Source organism: Macrotis lagotis, chromosome X (assembly GCF_037893015.1).
Source record: "Macrotis lagotis isolate mMagLag1 chromosome X, bilby.v1.9.chrom.fasta, whole genome shotgun sequence".
NCBI classification, from domain to species: domain Eukaryota; kingdom Metazoa; phylum Chordata; class Mammalia; order Peramelemorphia; family Peramelidae; genus Macrotis; species Macrotis lagotis.
The window spans coordinates 485,588,928-485,615,810 of NC_133666.1; the positions used below are offsets into that span (position 1 = coordinate 485,588,928).

Genomic DNA, 26,883 nt, shown 5'->3' on the forward strand with positions numbered 1-26,883 from the left:
CAGAATTATTTGTTATCATAAAGGTAGAAAAAGATGCCAAAAATATACCTTTCATAAAACAAATACCTTAAAGAAAACATTAAAATACAATTAAATATAGGTCAAATAGTTTTTTAAAAAAGGAATACTTATGTTGGAAAAAAGTATTTATTTTTGCCACTAAATAGAATGATAAAAAGTAAATATTATGGTTATGACGTTAAAAACTTGAACTCTTGAGGATTAAAAGACTTCCATCCAAAAAATCATGTTATTCATTTTAACTCTAGTGAAAAAAGGATATAGATTGATGTCCTCAGAAAATATTTTTTAAATAGTGCTTAAATAGAGCACAGTAATAAAATTATAAGCAATCTACCAGTATAAAACAAATTTGCTGGAAGTTATAAAATAAGAAAATGGAAAAATAAGTAAGAGGCAACCTAGACTGAAGCTCTTCTTCAATTACCCAAAATATCAAGAACACTCAAAATTCAATAGTTCAGGAAAGAGGAAAACTGAAATAACTCATTACAAAACAAAATTTACAGAAAAAAGTAAACATAACAAAACCTAAATACTAACTCATCAGTCAAACCCATTGTTTTCACCCTCAATTCAACCCCCCCCCCCTTTAATACAATCCATAGCTGCACTGAAAGAAGGTTCAATTTTAGGCATAACTTTTCAGTTAATTTTGGAATCAGGCTTGTGACAGAAGTTCCATCCTCAACTTCTCACTCTTTCTTATTTCTTAACACACACACACACACACACACACACACACAAACACACACACAGACACACAGACACACATTCTATAGTCAAAACTACTGATTTCACATTTGCAACATCTCTCTAATATATTTCTTTCTTAACTTTAATACTGCATTTACCCATTGAGGTCAGACAAATAGTCCATATGAACAACAGGGATGCTTACTCAAAACTCACATGTCACTTTTCCTTTGAGCCACTTCCATTCTGCCTCCCTCATACAGCGTAGTACCAACACTGATGAGAGCAGGCCTGTGCCAGTATCACCCATTGCTGTATAATCAATTCTAAAGTTTTTAAGATAGACCTTCAGGGTGTCCTGGTATATCTTTGCTAAATATATAAGTACCTAGTCAAAATTCTTAGAGGAGAGGCTGAATGAATTACAAGGAGACATAGATAGCAAAACTATAATGGGGAACCTCAAACTCCCTCCCTCAGAACCATATAAATCTAACCACAAAATAAGCAAGAAGGAAGTTAAGAAGTTGAATAAAATCTTAGAAAATTTAGATATGACAGTCCTTTGGAGAAAATTGCACAGGGATAGAAAAGAATATACCATTTTCTCTGCAGGACATGGCACCTATACCAAAATTGATTATGTACTAGGGCATAAAAACCTTTAATCAAATGCAGAGAGGCAGAACTAATAAATGAATACTTTTCAGATCATTATGCAATAAAAATTACATGTAATAAAGAGGCATGAAAAAATAAACTAAAAATTAATTAGAAACTATATAATAATTTTTAAGTAATGAGTGGATCAAAAAAAAAATCATAGAAATAATCAATCACTTTATCCAAGAAATGATAACACTGAGACAGCATACCAAATTTATTGGATGCAGTCCAAGCAGTTTTTAGTTGAAATTTTATATCTCTAAATGCTTATATAATAAAATAGAAAAAGCATAGATCAATGAAGTGGGTGTGCAATTAAAAAAGCTAGAAAAAGAACAAATCAAAGATCACCAATTAACACCAAATTAGAAATTCTGAAAATCAGGGGAGAGATTAATAAAATTGAAAGTGAAAAAAAAAAACCCTATTGATCTAATAAATAAAACTATGTGGGTTTTATGGGGGGAAAATAAAATACATAAACCTTTGGTAAATCTGATTTAAAAAATAAAGAAAAAAAATTACCAGTATTGAAAATGAAAGGGGTAAAATCACCACCAATGAGGAGAAAAATAGATAATTCAGAGCTATTTTGCCCAACTGTATTCCAATAAATTTGATAACCTGAGTGAAATGGAAGAATATTTACAAAAATAAAAACAGCCCAGATTAAAAGATGAAATAAAGTATTTAAATTATCACATTTCAAAAAAAGAAATTGAAGAAACTATCAATAAATTCCCTTTAAAAAAGTCTCTAGGTCCATATGGATTTACAAGTGAATTCTACCATACATTTAAAGAAAAATTAATTGCAAAATTAATTGCAACAATTGAAATTCTACATAAACTATTTTAAAAAATAGGAGTTCTGCCAAATTCCTTTTATGACACCAATATGGTGTCATACCATAAACATACTTAAGCAAAGAAGAATCAAAACATTCAAAGAAAATAATGGAACAATTTCCCTAATAAACATTGATACAAAAATTTTAAATAAAATATTAGCAATGCGATTATAGCAAGTTATTAGTATTACAGATTTTGTGGCTTAGATTCACCAAGGATACAGACTATTTTCTTATTATCTCCTTACATTAGTTCCAATTTCCTATTAATCATTTTTTTCTTTTCTCCCTGAAACTGTAGTTCAACTTTCTCAAAATTATGCAGTTTTCCCTACTGACCCTAAGCAATAGTTCTATCTCTTCTTTAATACTCCTTCTGCCCCTAACAAAACTAATAAAACCTGTTTTTATTGTTTAAAATACTAATTGCCAATGTCTCAGTTCAGTTTGAGAATCTACACCTGACACATCCTATAAGAGAATGCTACTTTTTTGTATGCATCATCAGTTACTTGCCTCTTCTTCTACTTTTTAAACAGGTCTTTTAAAAAAAAATTAATTTCTCAAACCTACTATACAATTTACAAGTCTCTTTAGGCACCTCTCTACATCATGATAATTTTAGCTTCTCTGTTCAGTATATCATTTTTTTCCTAGCTTCCCATTCCTATAGATCAAATTTTCCTTCAAGTATTTAAGACATTGGATGCTTAAATACTCTCTCTCTCCTCTCCTCCCCTCCCCTTCTCTCTCTCTCTTAGAAGTTTCTGAAATCTCTTTTCCTAAAACCTAATGTGCAGACTAACACTTCTTTTAATCAAAAATTCTATAATAGCGCATTGACTTGCCCTCTAACTTTTCTGTATTTTCTTCTTCAACAGCCTATTCTTATCATTTAGAATTAAATCTACAATAGCAGTTCTTTCTCCCTCATAGCTTCCCCTACTTTTTGAGAGATGTAATTACCATTAAAGCAAGTCTCAAATTCATTAGTTCTTGCTTTTTTAACTGAAAGACAGCTGGGATGTCTAGATAAAAGCCCTAGGTCAAATTTTCCTACTTGAATTAAGACCTCTATAATTCATTATTAATTACTAACAAATTATATTTCTATAAAGATATTTATAACGATGGATTATATCTCTCTTTGATAATATCTCCCAAGAGTTACCAAACATTTCTATTGTTTCTCTTCCTATTTTGTAGCTTATAATCATTAGGGTGCCAGATTTGTCAGATCTATGCAGCTCATTTTTGTACAGACAGCTCTCACTTTTCAGTTTAAGGAATCTTGATTGCACTCTCAAGATCCTTGGCAAAGATGTTTTTAATTACTTCTTTTATATTTACTCAATCTCTGGCCATAAATTTCATTATTATTACATTTGAAGACATGATCTAAAATACCAAATTCTATTATCTCATTTTTTCATATCAGAATATTGATTTCATCTCCCAAATCTACCTATTATGAATCCTATTCATTTGTTGTAATGAAAAAAAAATCACCTATTTTTTTACGTCAGACTTGATTAGGATGCTTCAGTATTGTTTTTTTAGTTTTCTTCTAGTTGCCTCATCTTTGTCAAGAATCATTTGCCAAGGAGGCAGCTAAATGGTGCAATGGATAGAACACCAGCCCTGGAGTCAGGAGGACCTTAATTCAAACTTGGCCTCAGACACCATTACCTAGCCGTGTGACCTTGGGCATATCACTTAACCCCATTACCTGGCAAAAAAAACCCAAACCAAAACAAAACAAAAACCACAAACCCAAATTATTTGCCAAACTAAAGCTGGGGAGGGGGGAGCGTTCTTTATCAAATCTTGCAAAAAGAAAGTCAAAAAATAGCTGACTAGGTTGAGTCGGGACCGACCAACCACCATCATAATTTCTTCCTCCTCTGACCATTAATGGATGATCTTTCACTTGATTGTACCTGTCAACTGATTTTCCTTAGAGTAAAAAAAAGTTGCAGTTTATAGAGAAGTCCACTTTCTCAGAGGAGAATATCATATATCACATAGTTCCAAATGTTCCATAGATTTTTTTTCCCGTGTCACATTTATCCAACTTCATGACATTGTGAAGAATTCTCCTCGGTTTCCACATTCTTTTTCTTGTTTCTTCCTTGAAGCACTTCTGCCCTTTCAAGGAAAACTCCACTCTCCAAGTTCATTTGGACAACAGAAATCAATCTCTCTAGCCCTTCCTTTTATTTTCTAAGTGAAAAAATGAGTTTGTACTTTATGGGGTTTTTTATTTTCTACTAAGAGAAACACAAACATAATGGTATACTCAGCAAAGTAACAAAATATTTTCTTTAGCCTTGATACTTCCTTGAAGCACAGTTCATAGCATCTTGCCTTCTTTATAATAATAATGAGGTGCTTTTTCTTCTCTATATTTAACTTCTTTGGCTAATCCAGAGTAGATTGCTGAGGCAAACTGTCCATTTGTAAAAGAGAAGATGCTAACCTAATGAGATCTATAAAGATTTTAACTGGCCATAAATCTCCAGACAGCCATACCTTCTCCTTTCATAGAAGCCATGGTCTTTAAATCTACTGTGGGAACAAGATTTAATTTATTTAACATTCAAGACAGGTGAAATATAGTTTATTAAATAAAATCTATGTTACTTAATTTCACCCTTCTGCTCTTCTCAGGAGGATATGCTCTCACAACAATCATCACATATGTCACATTCTATACATTACTATTTCTCTCTTCCTATAAAGAATAAAATCTGCCAATTATTGTTAAGAACTATATCTGAAAAGAAATAAGCAAGGCCTCCAATTATTATTATTTAATCATAGATAAGGCTAATATTATACTCCTGATTGAATAAACAGAACAAGTTCATGTCACGACAGAAATACTCCTTTTCATTCCTTTTGTTATCACTATGTAAAAATTTATGACAATTATTTAACTGTGAATTCAAGTGGTTGATCTTTGTTCATGAAGAGAACCAAAATGGCATCATTATGTTCGGGCCAAATTTAAGATGTCCAACTGTATCTGATATGACCTATACAAGACTGGAAGTCTCTACCACATCCTAGGAAAAAACAGTACATATGAACATTTGGAATGAAGATGTCTCTAGAAGTAGGTAAAAATGGTAAAATGGTAAAAGTGATATTTAGTCTCACTCTCTCTTCCAAAGTCACTGAATTCTAGTGGCAAGAGGACTGGTGATGACTCAGAATGCAGGGGATAATTTTGACATTTTCAGTGTCTAACTAAGCTCTAAATGCTCCAAAGGACCTGCTTTATCTGCCTTCATGGCCACTGGAACAAATTGTTCACACCTTTCCATTCTGCAAAGGAAGTCCTCACAAGCTTGGAAGATGACAACTATCAAATTCACCATGTAGATGTCTCAATTACCTTCAACCTGGTTTAGCCCATCTGTCTAAATGATGTAGCCAAGTATATCTTAAATTAATATAAAGTCTTTTAGTAAAATTGCTAATTGCTCAAGACATTTGAAAAATATTAAGAATCACTGATTCTAAGATATAAAAAAGATTTCAGTATTATAGAAAAATCTAAAACAAAGTCACAAAATGACAGATGATTTAGAAGGTTTTTGTCTCCTAAGTCTCCAATATAAATTTCACATATATGCCATCTCTGTGGCATATATAAAGCAATCATATCAATGGAATAGAATACTATGCCACAAATTTTTCTTTCCCTCCACTTGAAAGACTGAAAAACCTTATTACTAAAGCTCTAAGAATATGAAGGCATCTTTAAATACAGTACCTACCTGTCTGTAACATTCATGAATATGAGTAGTAGGTTATTAAAGAAAGTCATCAGTTCCTTTTGTAGCTGTTGTCTGATAGTAGTCTGGATATCAGCTGCTTCTTCTTGCTCTTGAGTTTCTGACTGTCCAAGGAGCTCTAAGAGTGGATTTGGTTTCTAAAAGTAAAATTTTTGAAATGAACATTTAAAACAATAATTGATCTTTGGTATTATATCAACAGCTATTTTTCACGCTTGCAGAAACAACCAAGTTACACACAAAGACTTTTAGTGTATAATATAGCTAAAAGTTTTATGTCAAAAATGTTTTTAGATTAAAAGCTGCTTTAAAATTTCCTTTTCTATGAAATAGAAAAACTAAATTTGCCTAAACAATTCAACTGCCTACCAAACTGAAGGTCCCCAGAGCCACTGTACTGATTGCTGTATACCCTGTAAACCTGGGCAGTCTTCTAGCACCATACCAGGAATTGAACTGCCTCCATTTAAATTATCTTATGAAGATTCTGAAGATCACCTGGCAACAGAAGATACCAGACACTAAGGTCCTTTCTTGAGCTAAACTGTCAAGAATTCAAACATTACTACAGAGAGCACAACGTCAATGGGTTGGTCACACTGTTCAAATACTTGCCAAAAATACTTTTATAGAGAACTTAAAAAGGGCAAGTGCTCACAGAGAGATCAGAAAAAGCAATATAATGATATTCTTAAGGTAACTGGCCCAGGACCACCCAGCATGGCATGCCCTCATCAGAAAAGGTGCTGTACTCTATATAAGCAAGGGAGATTTGTAGTTCAAGGGAAACGTGAAATGTGCAAGTTTAGAGACTCCACCCCAGGTGTTCATATGGACTAATTGTGCCCAACCTGTGGTAAGGCATTCCAAGTTGGTCTGATCAGTCATAGTCAGATGCACTGTCACTTGTCTCTAACCTAGTGATATCATTTTGGCCCTCTTCGATAATTAAGGACAAGAAGAGACTTTCTATTTATTGCTTGTTTTTTGTATCTGTAAAGAAAGCTTTTTTGGATTTTTTTTTTTAGTTTTTAACAAAGTTAAAATTTGTAATATTAAAATTCAGAATAAACGAACATTAAGAATACTCTACGAATGCAGAATGAGTTACCTTTTTTCAAGTACAGTGCAAAGGAGGAAATAGATTATTCTAACTGATGCCAAGTGATCACAAGCATACTCAAAAATGAAGTTTTTGTCTTTGGACATTGGTATTCAATCCTAATTTAAACCATCTACTTGAGTCACTGATGGCCTCAAAACCACACTGATTTCTATAATGAATGATGCCTCATTTTACTTATGCACACTTTTCCTGTTCATATTCAATTTCACACTCATTGATGAAAAAGAAAATTAAACTATACAACGTCCTCAGTGAACTTTGAATGAAAAAATGAAGCCTAAAAAAGTCAGGCAAGACTTGGATATTTTATAATTCTATATACTCTCAAAAGAAAAAAGGAATATTTTTACAATTAAAATATTTAGAATAATTTTTGAACATTCATTTAAATGTACTACAAGAGATTAAAAATATTCAAGTATTATTAAATGGTACAAACATCTTAATAAAAATAATTAAATAAAATGTCTTAGCACCTATCATGTTTTACTCCTTTCTATTACTATCAGAGAAGAAAGGGGACTGCATATGAGTGAAGTCCATTTTGTTACTTCTGTCTGTTTCCTGTATTGCTATAAAATAATTCATCAATTGTTGGCTAAACTATTGATTTTGAATATCTCCATATTTAGCTAGATTGAAAGAAAACAAAGCTGAAACAAAACTGAAAGAAAACAAAGCCTACTTCCAGGACCATAGTCAAAGCATCAAAAAAGCAATAAAAACAAGTAATTGAAGATTTGAAGTAATGCAAAATAAAAATGCTAAAAAATAATTATATCTTAAAATTTTTTAATTATAATAAAATTTATTTTACCATGGCAAAATTTCCAAAAATTAATTTTTATGATGAATTTTGTCTTTCTAATTGTATACTTGTCAAATTTGTTAAAATTTACTTCTATATATAAACATTTGAATGTGCTTATACAGTAGATATAAAAATAACATTTTCATGCTGATAAGTTTTTTAAACATCTCATAAACTATTCAAATCCTTTCATTAAATTGTTTAAATAGGAATCTAACTTCAGTAAATAGTGAACAAAATGGACATTATTTTCTTTAAATTGTGTTTCTCCACATAATTTTGAAAGGAATTGTTATTAGGTTAGCAGTTTCTTGCGGTTTATTTTGTTTGATGTTTTTTGCAGGTTCCTTAGAATGTGGATCTTAGGACTACAGCTTCATAACTTTAGAGCTAGAAGGAACTTTCAAGCAAGCTGAAGTGTCTGTATTTTTTATCTCTATATTAATTCCATCCTTTATAACAAGAATTGAAACCTAAGATCCTATCCTAGTCTTCCTCTGCACTATTTTCTTAAACTTTCCATTCCCCTATTTTTGTGGAGGTATATCTCTGCTCCATCCTATTTGCACCTCAATGAAATATCAGCATTTAAATACACTAAATATTTTATTGTTAATAACAGCTGCTGACATTTATATAGACTTTAAGGCTTGCAAAGTCCTTGATACGTGGCTTACAATAAGCTTATCAAGTAACTACAGATTTCATCATCCTTTTTTAAAGAAGTCAAATTTGGTCTTAGACACTATCGGTGTCACTCTGGGCAAATCAATTAATCTCTATCTGTCTCACTTGCCTCATCTGTAAAATGAAGATTATTTTTATTATTAGGTGCTTAACTTCCCGTGCTTGTTGAGGATAAAATGAGATAAAATTTGTAAAGTGCTTTACAAACTTTAAAGCACTATATAAATGCTAGCTACTATTACTAGAAGTAGTAACTGTAAGCAATCCATTATGCTTCTTCCTAATTTTTTATAAGCACAGGGAATAGTAGAGAGAGAATCTTTAAGAATGCATTTATTCTGGAGAATGTTTCCAGATGTAATGGCAAAGAGAACAGTGAATACAGCAACTAGAGTTCTCATTCTATCCCTGACGGTGACTAGCAGCTATGTGACAATGAGGAAACAAAGTTCCCTATCTGAACTGAGCTGATCATCTATAAAATGATAAAAATAATACTTTTACTATTACTTCATAGGTTTATGGTAGAAAAGGAGATTTGAACAACCTTAAAGAGTCAGATAAATGTAAGTGATTGGTATTAAGAATCATTCAACATAGTGAATAACCAATCAACCAAAAAAATCATTATTCTGGGCCTGATCATTAACTATGCCACAAGCTATAGACTCATTAAGCAAAATTCCAAAAGCTATTCATGTTCCAATACTATTTTGATAGTAATTTTTAGAGATTACTTCAAACCTAAAAAAAGTATTATTTCATATACATAATCTTACAAGTTTAAGAAGTATTTCCAGAATCCAATCAAGAAATTCTGTAACTGGAACATTCCTATGTTCCCTCAGTAACTTATTTATAAAACACATGATTTCAGCCAGAAGTTTCTCATCTTCAGGACAAGCAGGAAGTACTTGTAGAAACCTGTAATGCAAAATATATCACAGGTTTCATTTGCTTTTTTGTTTTAATATTATAAAAAACACCAAATCTATGAAAAATATAAATAGCAAATTAATAATAATATGTAACAAATTCATAATACAAAATACTAAAGTAAATGGAGGTTAAATGATTAATCATTTTCTGTTTATGAAACATTTTAAAACTCCAAATAATGAAAAGTATATTCTAAAACCAAAAGCTATCATTACATACAAATGGGAAATAATAAATACAATAATTAACAAAAATATTAAAATATATAAATATATTCAATAAATACAGGAGTAAAACATTTCCTTTTCCCTTTTTACTATCTAACAGAATTCTAGATATTAACAATGGCAATAAAATATGAGGAAATTAAAACATCTACAGTGCCAGGGATATAAGATAAGGGATAAGACACAGCTCTCCTGTTGGCTTCCTACCCTGATATAATCCACTAAGGTTTCATTTATTTGTTCATAAATTCTGATAGTTCTTTATATAATCATTATTCTTTTTATCATTCCATCTTTCCCTATGCTTTATAAGCCTTAATCAAGACCTTCATTTTCACTGTGACCATCATTCAATTTCTTCTCAGGCTACCACCCTCGTACTGTCTACAAATCTCCCTTTCCTATTATGGCCCTTCATAAAATCAATACAATTCCATACTAAAAATTCTTTTCCTCCTTATACTATATTCAATCACGACTTGCCAAAACAAAATCCTGGATTACTCTCATCATTACTCCCTCTTACTCACATGCTGAAGTAAACTGGAGGAAATCACAAAACCATGAAGAATTGCAAAACCATTACAGATTTATATTATCTAATCATAAGCTCTTACTACAACAAAGCAAACATTCAATTCCTCCCCTAAATAATTTGCTAAGTTACTCTCCATAGAAGCTGTTCCAAATATTCCTGTCTCTCCCTCAAGCCTGCTAAACTACTTCTTAGGACATCACCTCATAATTCACTGGAAAAATTTAGAACACTCACCAAGAGCAGTGTTTTCTCACTCCTCCTCATCTTACACCATTTAGTCATCTTCCACAATTAGCTGCACTCTTGCCTCAAGGTAAAAGTCGATTCTTGTGACCAAGGTTGATTCCTTCTACAATAGCCCCAAATGTTAATGGTCTCTCAATCTCTTCTCTCAACATTTCAACTTCAAATTATAACTATGCAACCTACAAATATGCAATATCTTCCAAAACCTCAAAAAAAAATCCTTTCTTGATCCTATCATCTCTGCCATTTAATATCTTTCCTCCTCCCTTTCATGGCTGAATTCCTTGAGAACTTTATTTACACTCAATTCTTCTACTTCTCTTATCACATTTTAAAACTTTTGCAAGTTGTCTTACAATCTCATCACTCAATTGAAACTTCCCTCTCTAAAGTTATCTAGGTTTTGTCTTTAAATCCATTTCTCTTTTCAATCTATAATATTAGACAATGTTTGCATCAGCTTCAATAGGTTCAAATATAATCTGATTCCCAGATTTATAGTCATCCCTAGTTTCTCTTCTGAGCTATAATCAGTCATTACCGATGGCCTTTTGGACACCTTGCCTGGATGTCCTGTAGGCATCTCAAACTTAACATATCAAAGCAGAACTCATTATCTTTTCCCAAAACTCTCTCCTCTTCCTAGGTTTTCTAATACTTTTGAAAGTAGTACTACCCTTCCCTATCACTCAAAATACAACTGCATGTCATTTTTTTAAGGGTTTTTTTTGGTAAGGCTATGGGTTAAGTGACTTGCCCAAGGTCACACAGCTAAGTAGTTATTAAATGTCTGAGGTCAGATTTGAACTCAGGACCTCCTGACTACAGGGCCAGTGCTCTATTGACTGCACCACCTAGCTGCCCTTCTATGTCATTCTAAACTCAATACTGTCTTTCTCATTGGAATGTATGCTTTTTGAGGGTAGAGATGGTATTTGTCTTTTTTATAGCCCCAGTAATTTGTATAGTACTTAACAAATAAAGCCATTAATAAATACTTCCTGACTAACTAAAGATAGGAAAAAAGGACTATCCCTATTTGTGGATGATATTTTTGTTTACTTAGAATAAGCAAAGAAACAGTATGAGCAAAAAAAGTATGACATGCATACATATATATACTAAAACACAAATGAATGTATATATGTATATTAAACATATATTTACACATAGGAATATATGACATATATACACACAATTGCATAATGTTTCACAAATATAAACAATTAAGATTACCACAGCAGCCAATCTGATTTCAGAAGCCTGACAACCTACCAATCAAAAGAGAGGTAATGTATGAAAGGAGCAAAATTGAATAAACAGTATCAGATGGCATAATAAGCTGATTTTTTTTTTTGCTAGGAGAAAAGATTGAATAAATGGTAGAGATAGAAGGGTCTATTTTTTCATTTTAAAGAGGGATTAATTAATCATAATGCATATAAGCAAGGATTTCAGGTAAATGTTCAACTCGTTCTAAAATAATGTCTTCATGACACACTTTGAAATTTAACCTTCATGATTAATATTTTCTCCAACATTTTCTTAGGTCTAATTAATTAAAAAAAATGAACTGTAACATTTGCTAATCTCCCCACAAATGCTTATACCAAAAATTTATTAGTTGAGCCAATATTAGCTAATTTCATATAACTGCATGTAAGAAAAACCAAAAAAGTAAAAAAAGGCAACACTAAGCAATGTTGTTATTTCACTGCTAAATTATTTATAAAAATATGCATATGTATATCTATTTAAATATACACCAAAAATACTGTTTACTCATTCAAAAACAAACATACAGTAAATGCATACAATGTGTCAGTTGCATACAATGTGTCAGTTGCTATACTAAGTACTGGGGATACAAGGGAAAAAATAAAAAAACAAAAATAGTTCCAGTGTGAAAGAAATTTATATTCAAATTAGGAAGGTCAAGACATACAAGAGAAATGTTGAGTCTTAAAAAGAGTTCACAGTTTCTTTGGCATATTTCTTGCTCTTTATATATTAAAAATATTTGTATATGTTGATGATTATTCAGTTCACAATAAAAAAGAAAACAGAAAAAGAATGCAAATGGATACTTAGCATACATGTCTGAGCAGTACCAGTATAAGAAAAACGATACTACCAAAATTATTTCACAGACTTAGTGTCTTAACAAATTCAACCACCAAGGCACTACTTTGTAAAGCTAAACAAAATGAAAAATAATGTGCAAGAAAAAATGTCCAGAAAGATTAAAAAAAGTCTAGAATGGTAATTGAAAAATGAAAAAAATATGATAGAGAAAAGAAGTAGCACTTACATACTCAAGCAACTATCAAAATTATTTGGCATGGGGGCAGCTAGGTAAGGCAGTGGATACAGCACTGGCCCTAGAGTCAGAGAACCTGAGTTCAAATCTGTCCTCAGACTCTTAATTACCTAGCTCTGTGATCTTGGGCAAATCATTTAACCCCACTGCCTTGCAAAAACTAATATAATATATATACATACATACATACATACATACATACATATATATATATTTAGTATGAGTTAAAAAATAAAAAAGTAAATAAGTAAAAAGATTTGAGAAAGAAGAATCAGAAGCAACTGAATTCAAGTGTTTGAGAAACCTGACAGCATGAATTACTTCATGAAGAACTTCCTATTAGACAAGAATTACCAGAAAGTTTAGAAAAACATTCTACAACATATATTTTGTCTAAATGGGAGTGACCTAAATATCAAACATTATAAACACAAAAAATTTCAAAGACCCGAGAACACAGTGCAATAAGCAATGATTTCAGAGTACTTAAGATGAAGCATGCAACACATTTCTAGAAAGATAATTGATGAACTCAAACTGAAGAATTAAATATATATTTTGGATATGGTCAATGTGAAAATTTGTTTTGCTTGACTATGTATATTTTTATAAGATTTTTTTATCTCATTCTCCCCCCTCCAGGGTATGTGGGGGGGGGGTGAGTTTTGTGGGGGAGGTACTCTGGGGAAGGAGAAAATGTAATTGAGAGAAAATGCTTGTTAATTAAAAATTTTAATTCAATTCTTAAAAAAACTAATATTCTTAAATTTCATTGCTTAGGATCATTGATTTCGAGAAAATGAACCTTAGATTTAACCTAGCAGATGAGGAAACTGTTGTCCAGAGAAGTAAAGAGGTTTGACTAAGTAAATAAAAAAAAAAGTAGAATTTTAATTTAGGTCCTCTAAAACCAAATCCAAACATAATCTCTTTTTAATTTTTAATTTAAAATAGAAACTATTTAAAATCACATTTTCTCATTGCAGAGTCAGATAGTTAAACATTGAAAGTTACAAGACTTTTTAAATAGAGAAATCAGCGACCAGTTCAACTTATTAAAAAATTATAACCATCAAAAGGGAATGTCACATCTAATCCTTCCATAAAATTTAAACTGGTAAAAGCAACAAGCTACTTTCTTTCTAGAAGTAAATTTATGAAATGGCTTAAAAAGAAACAGACCTATCAATTACTATCTAATTGCTCATCCTATTTATATGGTTCCATGTACCCCATATACTTTTTTAAAAATTCAACAATATCACAAAATTACAAAATTTCAAGTTGAAAGGAACTACAGTAGCTATCTAATTCAAAACTTAACTAAAATAGAATGCCTCTAAAATTACCTAAAAAGTAGTTACTCAGATTTTTTTAAGAAATCTTTATTGAAGTTCACTGATTCAGTCTACTCCTGTTTTAGATTGTGCTAATTGTAGTTATAATCTTCCTTTCATCATACCTAAATTTACCTCTTGGTTCCTACTTCTGCCAATGTTATGCCAGACTAACAAATCTAATCCCTATCCTAAACACTAGTCCTTCAAACTTGAAGGAACCTAAAACATTCCTTCTCAAGAATAAACTTCCCCAGTACACTGAAACAATATTTATAAGGTTCAAGTTCATGAACTTAAGGGCACTTTAGGTGCCCTTTTCTGGTTACTTTCCTGAGTGCTGATAAACTTCCTTAAATGAGACACCCCAAAATGAATTCAATATAGTAGATAGAATATGACCAAGACAAAGAACAATAAAAACATCAGCTTCAAGGTTACATAATCTCTTCTAAAATATCCTAGGATTGCATTTACTTTTTGACAGATACCAAAGCACTCTGTGGACCAATACGTCACTCCAATCTTGTCATAATAATAATAGCTATCTTTCATATAGCACTAGGATTTATTTCAAAGAACTTTACAAAAACCTCAGAGGATGGCAACAATCTTATGGAGTAGTCATTGTTATTATCTATCATTGTAAAGATGAGCAAACTAATTTATTTTATTTATAATGTTTATCTTACTCCACGTGCACATATGATAAAATGTGGTATAAAATAGTTTTCACATTAAGATAAAATTTTTTATATTTGGTGGTAGGAGAACTAAAAATCCATCTCTTACACTTACTATAATTTTGAGCATGTCATTTAACTGTTTTGGACATCAGTGTTTTCAGCTTGTTCAAGATTACAAAGTCATTAATTGTTCTAAGTCATCCTGACACCAAGCTATAGCTCTCTCTTTCATCATCAAAAGTCATTGAAAGCGGACCACTAGATGGCGCAGTGGATAGAAACTGGTCCTGGAGCCAGAGTACCTGAGTTCAAATCTGTACTCAGACACTAAATAATTACCTAGCCCTTGTGGCCTTGGGCAAGCCACTTAACCCCATTGCCTAGCAAAAACCTAAAAAAAAAAAAAGTCAATGAGAGGGCAGCTACTGGCAGAATGGAGTCAGGAGGACTTGAGTTCAAATGCTACCTCAGACTTTTTGCACTTATTAGTTGTGTAAGTCACTTAACCCCATTTGTCTCATCTCCATTCATCCTCATACCTCAACAAAAAAACTCACTGAAATCTATCATCCCAAAATTTACAGTACTTGTCCAATTACTTTTAGCATTCTTTTATCCCACAGGCTGAATGGTCACTTTTCCACAAAGTTCCCTTTTCCACAAGTGCAACCAGTTTCATCTCTGATGTTGAAAATTAGATTTACCTTGTTGGTTTCCTTCACATTCTGAAAAATGAAATTTTCATTAAAGCAAATCAAAAAAGGATTTGCTCTGGTCTGCAGCAGAGCAGAGAACACTTGCAGTTAGTTAAAACTGAAGTCTCTGATCTCTGCTATGCCTGGCTTATGATCTGTTTTCCAGACTCATTTATTTCCTTTTATTCTCTAGATGATCTATAGTGGTATCTAATAAAAGATCATCTGTTTCCAGCTCCAGCAACCTAAATGCTTTCCACAAACCTTGCACCCTCTGGTTGCCAGATTTGCTAATGATCATGTCTTCTTCTAGGTTAGCTAGGTGGCACAATGCTTAAGAGTGCCAAGCTGGAGTCAGGAAAACTCATATTCCTGAGTTCAAATCTGCCCTTGGTCATTTACTGGCTGTGTGACCCCAAGTTTGTTTCCCTCAGATTTGTAAAATAAGGTGAAGAGACTGGCAAGCTACTTCAGAATCTTTACCAAAAAACCCCAATTGTGACCATAACAAGTTAAAAAAGACAGAAGAAGCTCAAACAACAAAGTATTTTCTTAGTATACAACCTCCTCTTTCTCTTAAACTATTCTACAGTCTCTGAATAAGGTATTCCATAGCCATATTAGTCACATCATCATATTAGCACATCAAATCTCACTGTTTTATAAAGGGTCAAATTACCAGTCAGTTTGCATTAGGATCTCTAGTTTATCACTGCTTAACATTAATTTTCAGCTTTCTTCATTTATTTATTTATTTATTTGTTTGTTTGTTTGTTTATTTATTTGTGGCATATAAAAGAACAGGTAGAATTTTTTTTAATAAAACTGAAAAATATTCTCTTTATGAGATCTACACTGAGATCACATGATATTTTTTCCTGAGATTCAAAGCTAAACACAGAAATAATCAGTTAGGTCTTATTACTAGAAGTCTTGACTTTAAACTAACCTGTTTAGTTCTTGGTGCCAAGCAGAAGTCTTTAAGACAACACCGCAAGTACCATCAACACCCTTGAAAGAAAGTCTATCATTTAGAAGATATAAGCTCATTCTACTGAGAGCAGCCTTGACTCCTTCATGACCTTCAGCTTGAATAATAGAAGAGCGACAATCTTCTAAACCACTATCTCTGTGTGTAATCTTTAGAGAAAGGATGTCTTCTGTGGATAACTTCAGTGATTCTAAAACACTGAAAAAAGAAAATGTATATATAGAAAGTTAATAACAGACCAGGTAAAGCATTTTCCTCAACACCAAGAAAGAAAATTCTAATTTTACTATACATATAACATCTGTAATCATGAGCCTCAGGTTACCTTAATTTTCTTCAGTTGATAGGCTAGCTCAGAGGGGAAAAAAAAATTAGTAGTTATGTGCATAGTTTAGGGCTGTACACTATCACTTGTGTATCATATACCTTAGCTTTTTCTCACAGTAGCATAATGAAGTGATATTTCTTTGATTGAACAATGCTTTTAAAAAAAAACTATTCAGATTTATTAAGGAGATCTAGATATTTACCAGCATCCCTAAATTTTAGTTAATCTGTGAAATTTAGATTTGCTAGAACTCCAGAAAGACCATAACACATAAAAATCAAGTTTTAAAATAAATAGGAATATCTAATGCTTTAAAATTAAGTGAAAACTAGGACTTCCTATTGAAAACACTCAACCAAATGGTAGAAGAACCTAGAAAGAAAAAGATAATTAATTCACTAAAATATGAATTGTTTTTAAACAAATTATAACAGCTTACTCCTGGGTTTCATTTTCAGAGTTTATCTCTTTCAGCAAGTTATCAATTCCATGGCACCGTGACAAGTTCCAAGCTATTCTCAGCATATTTGACACAGGTTTCAAGGCCAAGCAATCAGCAGATAATGGCAAAACCACATAATAAGGGCTGACAACATGGTGACCAGGGATGTGAACCGGAAGATGATATCTAAAGAAAATTTATATATAAAAGTTAATCCATTTTTCACCATTTTCTTCAACCTTCATCATTTTTAAAAATCAGCATTATGGGGGGGTACCTAGGTAGTATAGTGGATAGAGTACTGACCCTAGCATCAGGAGAACCTGAGTTCAAATCAGGTCTCAGACACTTAATAATTATCAAGTTGGGTGACCCTGGGCAAGTCACTTAAACCCACTGCCTTGCAAAAAAAAAAAATCAACATTATGGTTGTCGCACCATAAAAAGGTTGGTCACTTCAATCCAACCCCAAAACACTCCTCAACACCATGTTAGTAGAAGTACATTAAAAAAAAAACAAGCTCTAAAAATTTTAACATTTGAACCCAATTCAAAATCTCTGATCCAGTGAATTGATGTTATTGAAAAATAAAGAGCTATTAATCTACTTCCCAAACCATACCTCAGAAACAAGCAGACACATTTTCTAATTTTTTGCACATTTTCTGACTTTTAGGAGAAATTACTTTAAACACCTAGTAATTCAACCTCACAATACAAATAAAAGTAAAAGGATAATTAATTTTACTATTTTAAAGATGATTCTTTTTCAAGGACATAAATAGCTTCTAAGATTACAGATTTGGTAATGTATGCAAAAATTGGGAGGTGGTGTAAGTGATTCCTATACTATGAGCCTCTACAATTCCAAGAGAAGAGATGTACCCTATAGAAAATTCAACCACAAGTTTCAGAGGGCAATTTTCTGGGATTTAGAGAAGTCCTAACAGTTGTCACAGCAAAAAAGGAATGCAGGCAATTTGTCCAAGGGAAAGAGAGGAATCAGAAGAGACAGAATTGGAATACAGGTTTTCCTAACTCAAAGACCAATACTGTATATAGTACAGCAAACTGTTATTACAGAGAAACTAAAATTTTTTAAATTAAGACTGGTCTTTTAGTCACAACATAATCCAATAAATTACTTAGGAAAGCACACAAGAAAAAAAACACCTTTACGAATCTGATGAACACTTTATAAAAATTATCTCTTATGTATCTCTTTCACTTAATCCTAATTCCTCATGACAAAAATTACTAATTTGTAAACATATTTATCAAAATATGTATGTAAAATGCTAACTTGACTGTTCCCTGCTGAAGGGAGGGAGAGGAGAAGGGAGGGTAGAAGGAAATTTTGTAACTTGGAAATAGATATATACATATGAATGAAAAAAATTTTTTTGAAAAAAATTTTAATATAAATTAATTAGAGGGTAAATAATTTTGAAAATTAATTATTTTATATGGAAACTACCCAAGCTTCTATTTTTATCTCATTCCTATCACCTTTTTTTAAAACTATTTCATTCTCCATTAATATTTTTATCAGAAGATAAGCAGTTTTGCCATTTCTTAAATTTTCACAGAATTTGGAATGAAAACTGTATAGAATGAAATTATAGAATCATCTGTGAATTTTAATTTATATGTTTTTATTGCACCTTATAAGCACAAGAGAATTCATATTGCAACCCAATGTCAAGAAATAAAGTTGAAAGTATATCTATATTTAAAAAGTCTATTTGACAGAAACTATAACAAAAATTTGGAAAGTCATCTCACAGAAGTTAGTTTTGGGCTTATATCTTTACCATATATATGCTCAAAACAGATCTACATCAGTCGGCTGGAGAAATTCTCAGCCTGGGTTCCTAGAAAGCCCAAGGACAATTTTCTCCACCAGGCAGATCTGCTGACCAGAAGTATCAAAACTAAAAAGTAAGATCTAAAAAGGAAAAAATATATTAGCAAATTAAAATGACTTCACTGATAGCACCTTCAATTTCCCAGAGTTCAGATTTTTTAAAGTAAGTTTTTGGCCCACTTAGAGACTATATCCAATCACAACCATTCTGCAGTAACTTAGGATATGAAAGTACAATTCTCACATAGGAGTGGACAAGTAATGAAAGGGAAAGAATAGTTAAACACATGAAGTGTGTAGTGTCAAACAAAAATGGAGTATATTTTTTCTTTTTTTTCTTTGCAAGGCAATGGGGTTAAGTGACTTGCCCAAGGTCACACAGCTAGGTAATTAAATGTCTGAGGTCAGCTTTAAACTCAGGTTCTGTTGACTCCAGGGCCAGTGTTCTATCCACTGCACCACCTAGCTACCCCAAAATAGAGTATATATTTGAGAGATAATGTGAAGTTATAAACAACTGAATTTAACAATAAATTGGATATGGAGAGTGAAAGTCATTGAAGAGTAAAGGTGACACCTAGGTTGAGAGCCTGGATGATTAGGAACATGGAAGCCACCTTGACTATAACAGAGAGGTGAGGAAGAGGGAATGATTTTGGAGGAAACAGATTAAGTTCAGTTTTAAACACTAAATTTAAGATATCTATAGGACATTCCCTTCTGTTTAATAATAAACGGGACAAGAAATATTTATATAGCTCTTACCAAGTGCCAGGTACTGTGTTAAAGAGTTTTACAAATATCTCATATGATCCTCACAACAACCTGTGAAGTAAATTTTGCTATCATCCTCATTCTGAAGCTGAGAAAAACTAAGGCAAGTAAGGGTGAAATGATGTGTTCAGGATCCTGTAGCTAGAAAGTGCCTGAGGCTGCATCTGTACTGAGTTCTTCCTGACTTCAGGTCTAGCACTCTATTCACTGTGCCACCCATTTAAGCTAAAACTAGATATGGCAAAGGTGCATTTGGAGAGACAGGCAGAGAACCAGGAAAGAGACATGTCAAAAAAACCTAGAGAAGACAATTTCAAGGAGAAGAGGGCAATCAGAAGGTTTAAGATGTTACAGGGAGATCAAGAAGGATGAGAATTGGGGGGCAGAGACAAGCTAGCAGAGCCAACATGGCAGAGTGGAGGCAGGAATTCCCAGAAACTCTTCCCCAGACCACTCCAAATATTATAACTCTAATCAAATTCTGGAGTAGTGGAACCCACAGAAAGACTGAGTGAAACAATTTTCCAGTCCAAGACAACTTGGAAGATCCAAGAGAAAGGTCTTTCTGTACCACTGGGGTTAGAAAAGGTCACAGCAAGGTAGGAGGGAACCAGCTCCATTCTTTCAGGAACAGGATGAGAGGCACCTGGGTTCTTGGGGGTGCTTGAGTCAGTGGCATCAGGGCAGTTACCAGAACTCTCAGCCCAAGTATCACCAAGAATAACTTGGAAGGTCATCAGGAAAACTGCACACCTGAGTAACCACAGAGTCCAGGACAGCACAGGCCTCAGCACAGCTCTTACACAGTCCTGCCCAGAAACCTGTAAAGTCACGCAACAACTGTTTCCAGGGTACTCAGTCCACAGATGGTAAGGGGGTCAGGAAGACTGCAGAGGTCTCTCTGTTATCCCTGGGACAGGACTCTGTTGCTTTGCCCAAACTCAGATCCAGGTCTCAGTCTGAGGCCTCATACTGACATAGTGGAACAGGGAACCTCCTCACATCCAGGGCAGGGGGAGTGCTCATGGTCATCCACAGACCAGAGGACAGGTCAGGAGGAGAGCAGTCAGAGACTCTCATAAGACCTCGAAGCAATTGATGTTCCTGGGGGGTTGGGGGTGGAAAGGGGCAAAACCCCCTCAAAAGTTTGGATAAGGGCATAAAGGTCAGGTCATATTCTGGGGAAATTACCAAAGAACACAAGAAAAAGAATGTGACCATAGACAATTACTTTGGTCCCATGGAGGATCAAAATACACACTCAGACGATAGCAAAATCAAAGCTTCTATATCCAAAGCCTTCAAGAAAAATAGGAATTGTAAGGGCGGCTAGGTGGCGCAGTGGATAAAGCACCGGCCCTGGAGTCAGGAGTACCTGGGTTCAAATCTGGTCTCAGACACTTAATAATTACCTAGCTGTGTGGCCTTGGGCAAGCCACTTAACCCCATTTGCCTTGCAAAAGCCTAAAAAATAAAATAAAAAATAGAAGTTGTCTCAGGCTATGGAAGATCCCAAAAAAGATTTTGAGTATCAAATAAAGGAGGTAGAGGAAAAATTGGGAAAAGAAATGGGAGATATGCAGGAAAAACATGAAAACTAAGTCAGCAGTTTAGTGAAGAAGATTAAAAAAAATAACCAAAGAAAGGATGAGAATTAAGAAAAAAAACAAAGAGATTTAGCTAACAAGAGTGATTTAGGAGAAAACAGTTTGAGATGAATGAGTTTGGAAATCAGAATGTGAAGAGTTAAGTGTTAAGAAAAAAAGCACTGTAATGAAGTCAGGAAGACCTGTTTCAATCCCATCTCTGAAACTTACAACCTATAAAATCTGGGCAAATCACTTCAAATTCTCTAGGCCTGTTTCTATATCTGTTATATATGAACAGGTGGTCTAGAAGGTCTAGGATCCTATTAGCACAGTCTAGGCATGATGACAATTAGTAAAAAGGAAGATAGAATGACTTGTAAGGGGTAAGAAGAAGAAGGCAAGCTTTTCTGGACCATCATGTGCCAGATGAAGAGTAATAATATATTGTGTATATGAGCCTGGAAATATAGCTTGGATCCAGGTTGTGAAGGGATGTAAATGTCAAGGAGAGAAGTTTATATTTGACTACAGAGATAATGAGAAATCACTAGGGGCAGCTAGGTGGCACAGTGGATAGAGCACCGGCCCTGGAGTCAGGAGTACCTGAGTTCAAATCTGGCCTCAGACACTTAATAATTACCTAGCTGTGTGGCCTTGGGCAAGCCACTACTTAACCACATTGCCTTGCAAAAACTAAAAAAAAAAAAAAATCACTAGAGGTTTGAAATGATCATAATGGCACTTGAGGAAAATTACTTTGGCAATGGTGTAGAAAGAATAAAGTGAAAAAGAAAGAGATTTGCGGCTGAGAAAGTGAGTAAAAGTCCAGAGAATCCAGTCCAAAAAAGCTAATGAAAACCTGAAAACTAGGGTAGAAGTTGTGTGAATAGAGGGAGATGAATGTAACCGATGTTGTGGGAGTAAATATTTCAAAATATGGCAACAGATGAGATAAGGGGAATGAGAGAATAAGAAATTGAGGATGAAGGATGGGGGAGTGCCCTCAAGGAAAAGTAAGAAGTGTTTGCTTTGGGGGAAAAAAGATAAACTTTGTTTTAGACGTTGTTTGAGATTCCTGGTATACAGTTAAAAATTCCTCAAGGAGAATTTGTAATGTGGATTAGATTCAAGAGAGACATTACTGCTTGGAGAAATATCCTATTTCTCCTTTTCTTTGCCAACAATGAGATACCTCTTCCCAAAACTACTCTTTCAGAACAGGTCACAGTCATGCTTTATTTCACTCAATCCCAACACTCTGGACTTTCCTTCTTTCTTGCCATACACAATTCCACCCACTCCTATTGGCCCTGTGGCTTCTTAATTTCCATTAAATTCTGTCTTCCTCCATTAAAACAAACTCCTTGAAAGTAGGAATTATTGGGGCGGCTAGGTGGTGCAGTGAATAGAGCACTGGCCTTGGAGTCAGGAGTACCTGAGTTCAAATCCGGCCTCAGACACTTAATAATTACCTAGCTGTGTGGCCTTGAGCAAGCCACTTAACCCCATTTCCTTGAAAAATCTAAAAAAAAAAAGTAGGAATTATTGCTAGCCTTTATTTGCATCCCCAGATTAGTACACAGTGGCCCAATATAAATGTTTTATGTAAATATCTATCTATGTTTGTGTATCTGGGAATCATTAGTAAAAGACTTTAAAACCTGATTTCAGCCTATCTTTCCAAGCATCATTCCCTTCATAAACTCAACAGTCTAGGACTTCCAGGTGGAACCCTGATGGTGGTGCAAAGCTAGAAAGCTCCAGAACTTTTCCCAAAAGAACGTTAAATGAAGCCTCTATACAGACTTTAAAGCTATAGATCCTACCAAAAAACGAGTGAAACAGTCAACTCAAATAGTCTTCCTGAAAAACCAAGTATAATATTCAACTCGTTGCTTTTGCACATGTGATCTCCCATGCCAAGAATATATAATCCTCACTTTGCCTTTCAGAATTCCTAGCTTCCTTCAAACCAAATACTATACATTACACAGTCTCTCCTGATCCCCCAAGCTGCTAGTACCCTATCACTATCAAAATTACCTTTTAACGTAAGTATTTTTTTCAAAATTAAAAGGTAATTTATCTTTTATTTATACTCGAGGGAACATGATGACCACACACCAAATTCTTCTTGGTGTCATCCTCTTTCTGTTTTCACCCATTAGAGAGCAAGTTCTTAAGGGAATGGCCTAACTGTTTTTTTCTTATTTATATCCCTGGCACTTTGTACAGTGTCTGGCATATAACAGGTTCTTATGTTTACTGAAACGAATTACCTATTTTCTATCTACCTACATATATACATATCTCCCATGATAAAATATCAATCATAGAAACTCCTGTATCTGTCTAATGTATAACCCAAATTGGTTGGCATATAATATTTAATTCAGACATGTTGCTTCTTTGATGTACCTAAATGGGAATTCCCTCTAAAATATCCCTTATCAGTGGGCATCTACTCTCTCCTGGGAAGGAACCCATTACTTTTTTAAGGTAGCACATTCCACTTCTGGACTCCTCAGAATTTAGAAATTTGACTGATAAAATCTTCTTGAAGCCTCCATTTTATGGAGAAATCTAAGTTAGCCTTCATTTCCCTTCCAGACCTATTCCTGATTTCTAGATCTATTCCTGGCTCCCAGATTTTCACAACATGCTACCTCCTTCCAGAAATTCCTTTAGTGCCTGGAACTTCATCAACCTGGAACAACCAATCAACCTCGTAGCATTTTCAATCGAGAACATCTCTTTGAAAGACACAACCTCTTCTTCCACTGGTGGGTTTCTCCTGAACACTCTATTTTGTAAGATGAATCAAACTAATAGCCAATCCCCTCTTAATCCTTCCAGTTCTTGGTTACCAAACTGAATCTGGACCCCCTCCTGCTCCTAATTTTCTGTTCCTTAAGGGTCCTCCCTAAGGGCAGAGATTCTCTCTTTTTTGCATGCATTTGAATGTTAATGCTTAGAGAACAAAATAAGTATTTATTTTCCTCCTTAGGAAATCTTCCCTAAAGAAGCCTAAATCTGCCTTTCTTCAATTTCCAATCAGTACTCCAAGTTTTGCACTTTAGAGCCAAATCTAATCCCTAAAGTACAGGATAGCTAGCCTTTTACATACTTAAAACTACTGAGTTCATCTCTAATTCTTTTCATCTCTAAACTAAATATTCCTTCAACCAATCTGCATATCATGAATTTCATTCTCTTTACTATCCTGATTATCCTCTTGAGCAAGTACACACATCCTGGATATATACTCAAAATTCAAAACAAAACCAAATCAGATCTTTCCATTTCGTTTCTCTGGTCAAAAATCAACTGACCTGGTTTCCTTCACCAGAAAACAATCACAATCACAAATGGGCTCTTTTCCTCCTAAAATTGGATAATCTAGCTAAAGAAAGCACTCATAATCCACATCATCCTTCCTTAAGACAAAGAGAAACCACTTTCTCCAGGTAGGGTACAGTTTCCCCTCAACATGGGAAAATTGTCTTACTTATTTCCTAAATTTTAGGTTTTCAGTGGTCCTCCTTTCCTTCCTTTTCCACCATTTATCCTCTAGAATAGATTATGATTAGTCAAAGAATTTACTTCATTCCTTCAAGAAACATTTCATCTCCCTATAAGTTACTTTGTACAAGCAAAATCCAAATTATTGTGTTCTTTTTCTAAATCCCTGCAAGATTACCTTGACCTCTGAAGAACTAGATATTAAGGAAAAGTCCACCACTTGGAGAATAGCTGAATAAATTTCAGTATGTGAATGTGATGAAAAATATTGTGCTTCAAGAAATAATGTTTCTTGTTTCGAAAAAACTTGTTTGACATATATGGAAAAAACACAGAATGAAGTGAACAATTCATACAGTAACACAGCATTGTAAAGACAAAAAAAAATTTGAGACTAAAAAACTCTGATCAAAGCAATGACAAGCCATGATTATGGAGGACCAAAGATGAAAAACACTAACCATTTTCAGACAGAAAGGTAATGGCATGAGAGACATTGCTAAAGTAAAATTCAATATAATTTGAAATTAAATGAATGTGCATAAGAAGTTAAGGTGAAAAGTTAGAGATGATTTCAAGGTTATAAGCTTGGTAACCTGGAAAATTGTCAATATACTGTTGGCCTCAGCCAATCCCCAGTCTTAGAATGCCCTCCTTCATTTTACAAAGAAAATTAATAATATGAAGGGAATTCATGAGAGGATGACAAGGAGGGTAAAGATCATATTACATTAAGATTAGTTGAATGAAATGGATATGTTTAGTCAGGAAAAAGAGAAGAAATGATAGCTGTCTCCAAGTATTTGAAGGGCTGTCTGTCATATAGAAGACAGAGATGAATCTTGCTCTTTGAATCCAAAAAGACAGATCTAGTATCAATGGATAGAAGCCACAGAAGTAGGTTTTGGCTCAATATTTTTTTAATTGTTTTTATTTAAGGCAATGGGGTTAAGTGACTTACCCAAGGTCACACAGCTAGGCAATTATTAAGTGTCTGAGGCCAGATTTGTACTCAAGTCCTTCTGACTCCAGGGATAGTGCTCTATCCACCTAGTTGCCCTGGCTCAATGTTTTTTTAAAATTTCTTAAAAGTTACTATTCAAAAGTAAAATGGGCTGCTTCCCTCCTTATTGGACTCTCCTTCCTTAGGAGCCTTCAAGCAAAGGTAAGAGGACTGCTGCTTAGTAATGTTGTAAAGTGGGTTCCTCTTCAAGTATTGACAGAACTAGATGTCTACTGAGCTACATTTTACCTCTGAGATTTTGTGATTCTTTGAAATGTCTTCCCTTTTTCAAGGCCTAAATTTAGTGCTAGTTCCTCCACAAAATTTCGTTTGAAGTTGAAAATGATCTTTCACAACAAATTACTCAGCAATATAAAAAATTAAAAAGAAAAATTACTATTCCATCTTTGCTAATGAAATCATGTTTTACTTTTAAAAATCAAAGTAAAAGAAGTTCTTACCTCCTAATCACTGACACTGGCAAGATAAAGACTGAAGTTGGAGATGATTTACCAGATACATTATCAGACCTGTTTCATAATGGAAAAAAGGAAAAGGAAAAGCTAAATATATTGTTTTGTAATATTTTTTCAATGCTTCATCAGCGTAAGTTATATATAGTCTCAGGATAACAACCTGAATATTTTATAATTTAGAGAAATAGAGCCCCATTAGAATATGGCTTAGACATGGCAAGCTCAAATTATGTTTCCCCTAGA

The 26,883-nt window shown here is 33.6% G+C and overlaps 1 protein-coding gene across 1 annotated transcript in view; it reads right to left on the reverse strand.

Annotated features, from left to right (window-relative positions):
- Nucleotides 1–26,883, reverse strand: part of RTTN (rotatin) — a 290,369-nt gene that overhangs the window by 169,186 nt on the left and 94,300 nt on the right. Inside the window, exons 23-27 of the mRNA XM_074202085.1 lie at nucleotides 26,626–26,694; nucleotides 17,407–17,595; nucleotides 16,598–16,837; nucleotides 9,440–9,584; nucleotides 6,019–6,173 (exon numbers count right to left, since the gene is read on the reverse strand). Coding sequence (XP_074058186.1) covers nucleotides 6,019–6,173; nucleotides 9,440–9,584; nucleotides 16,598–16,837; nucleotides 17,407–17,595; nucleotides 26,626–26,694 — 798 coding nt within the window. The remainder of the gene's footprint in view (nucleotides 1–6,018; nucleotides 6,174–9,439; nucleotides 9,585–16,597; nucleotides 16,838–17,406; nucleotides 17,596–26,625; nucleotides 26,695–26,883) is intronic.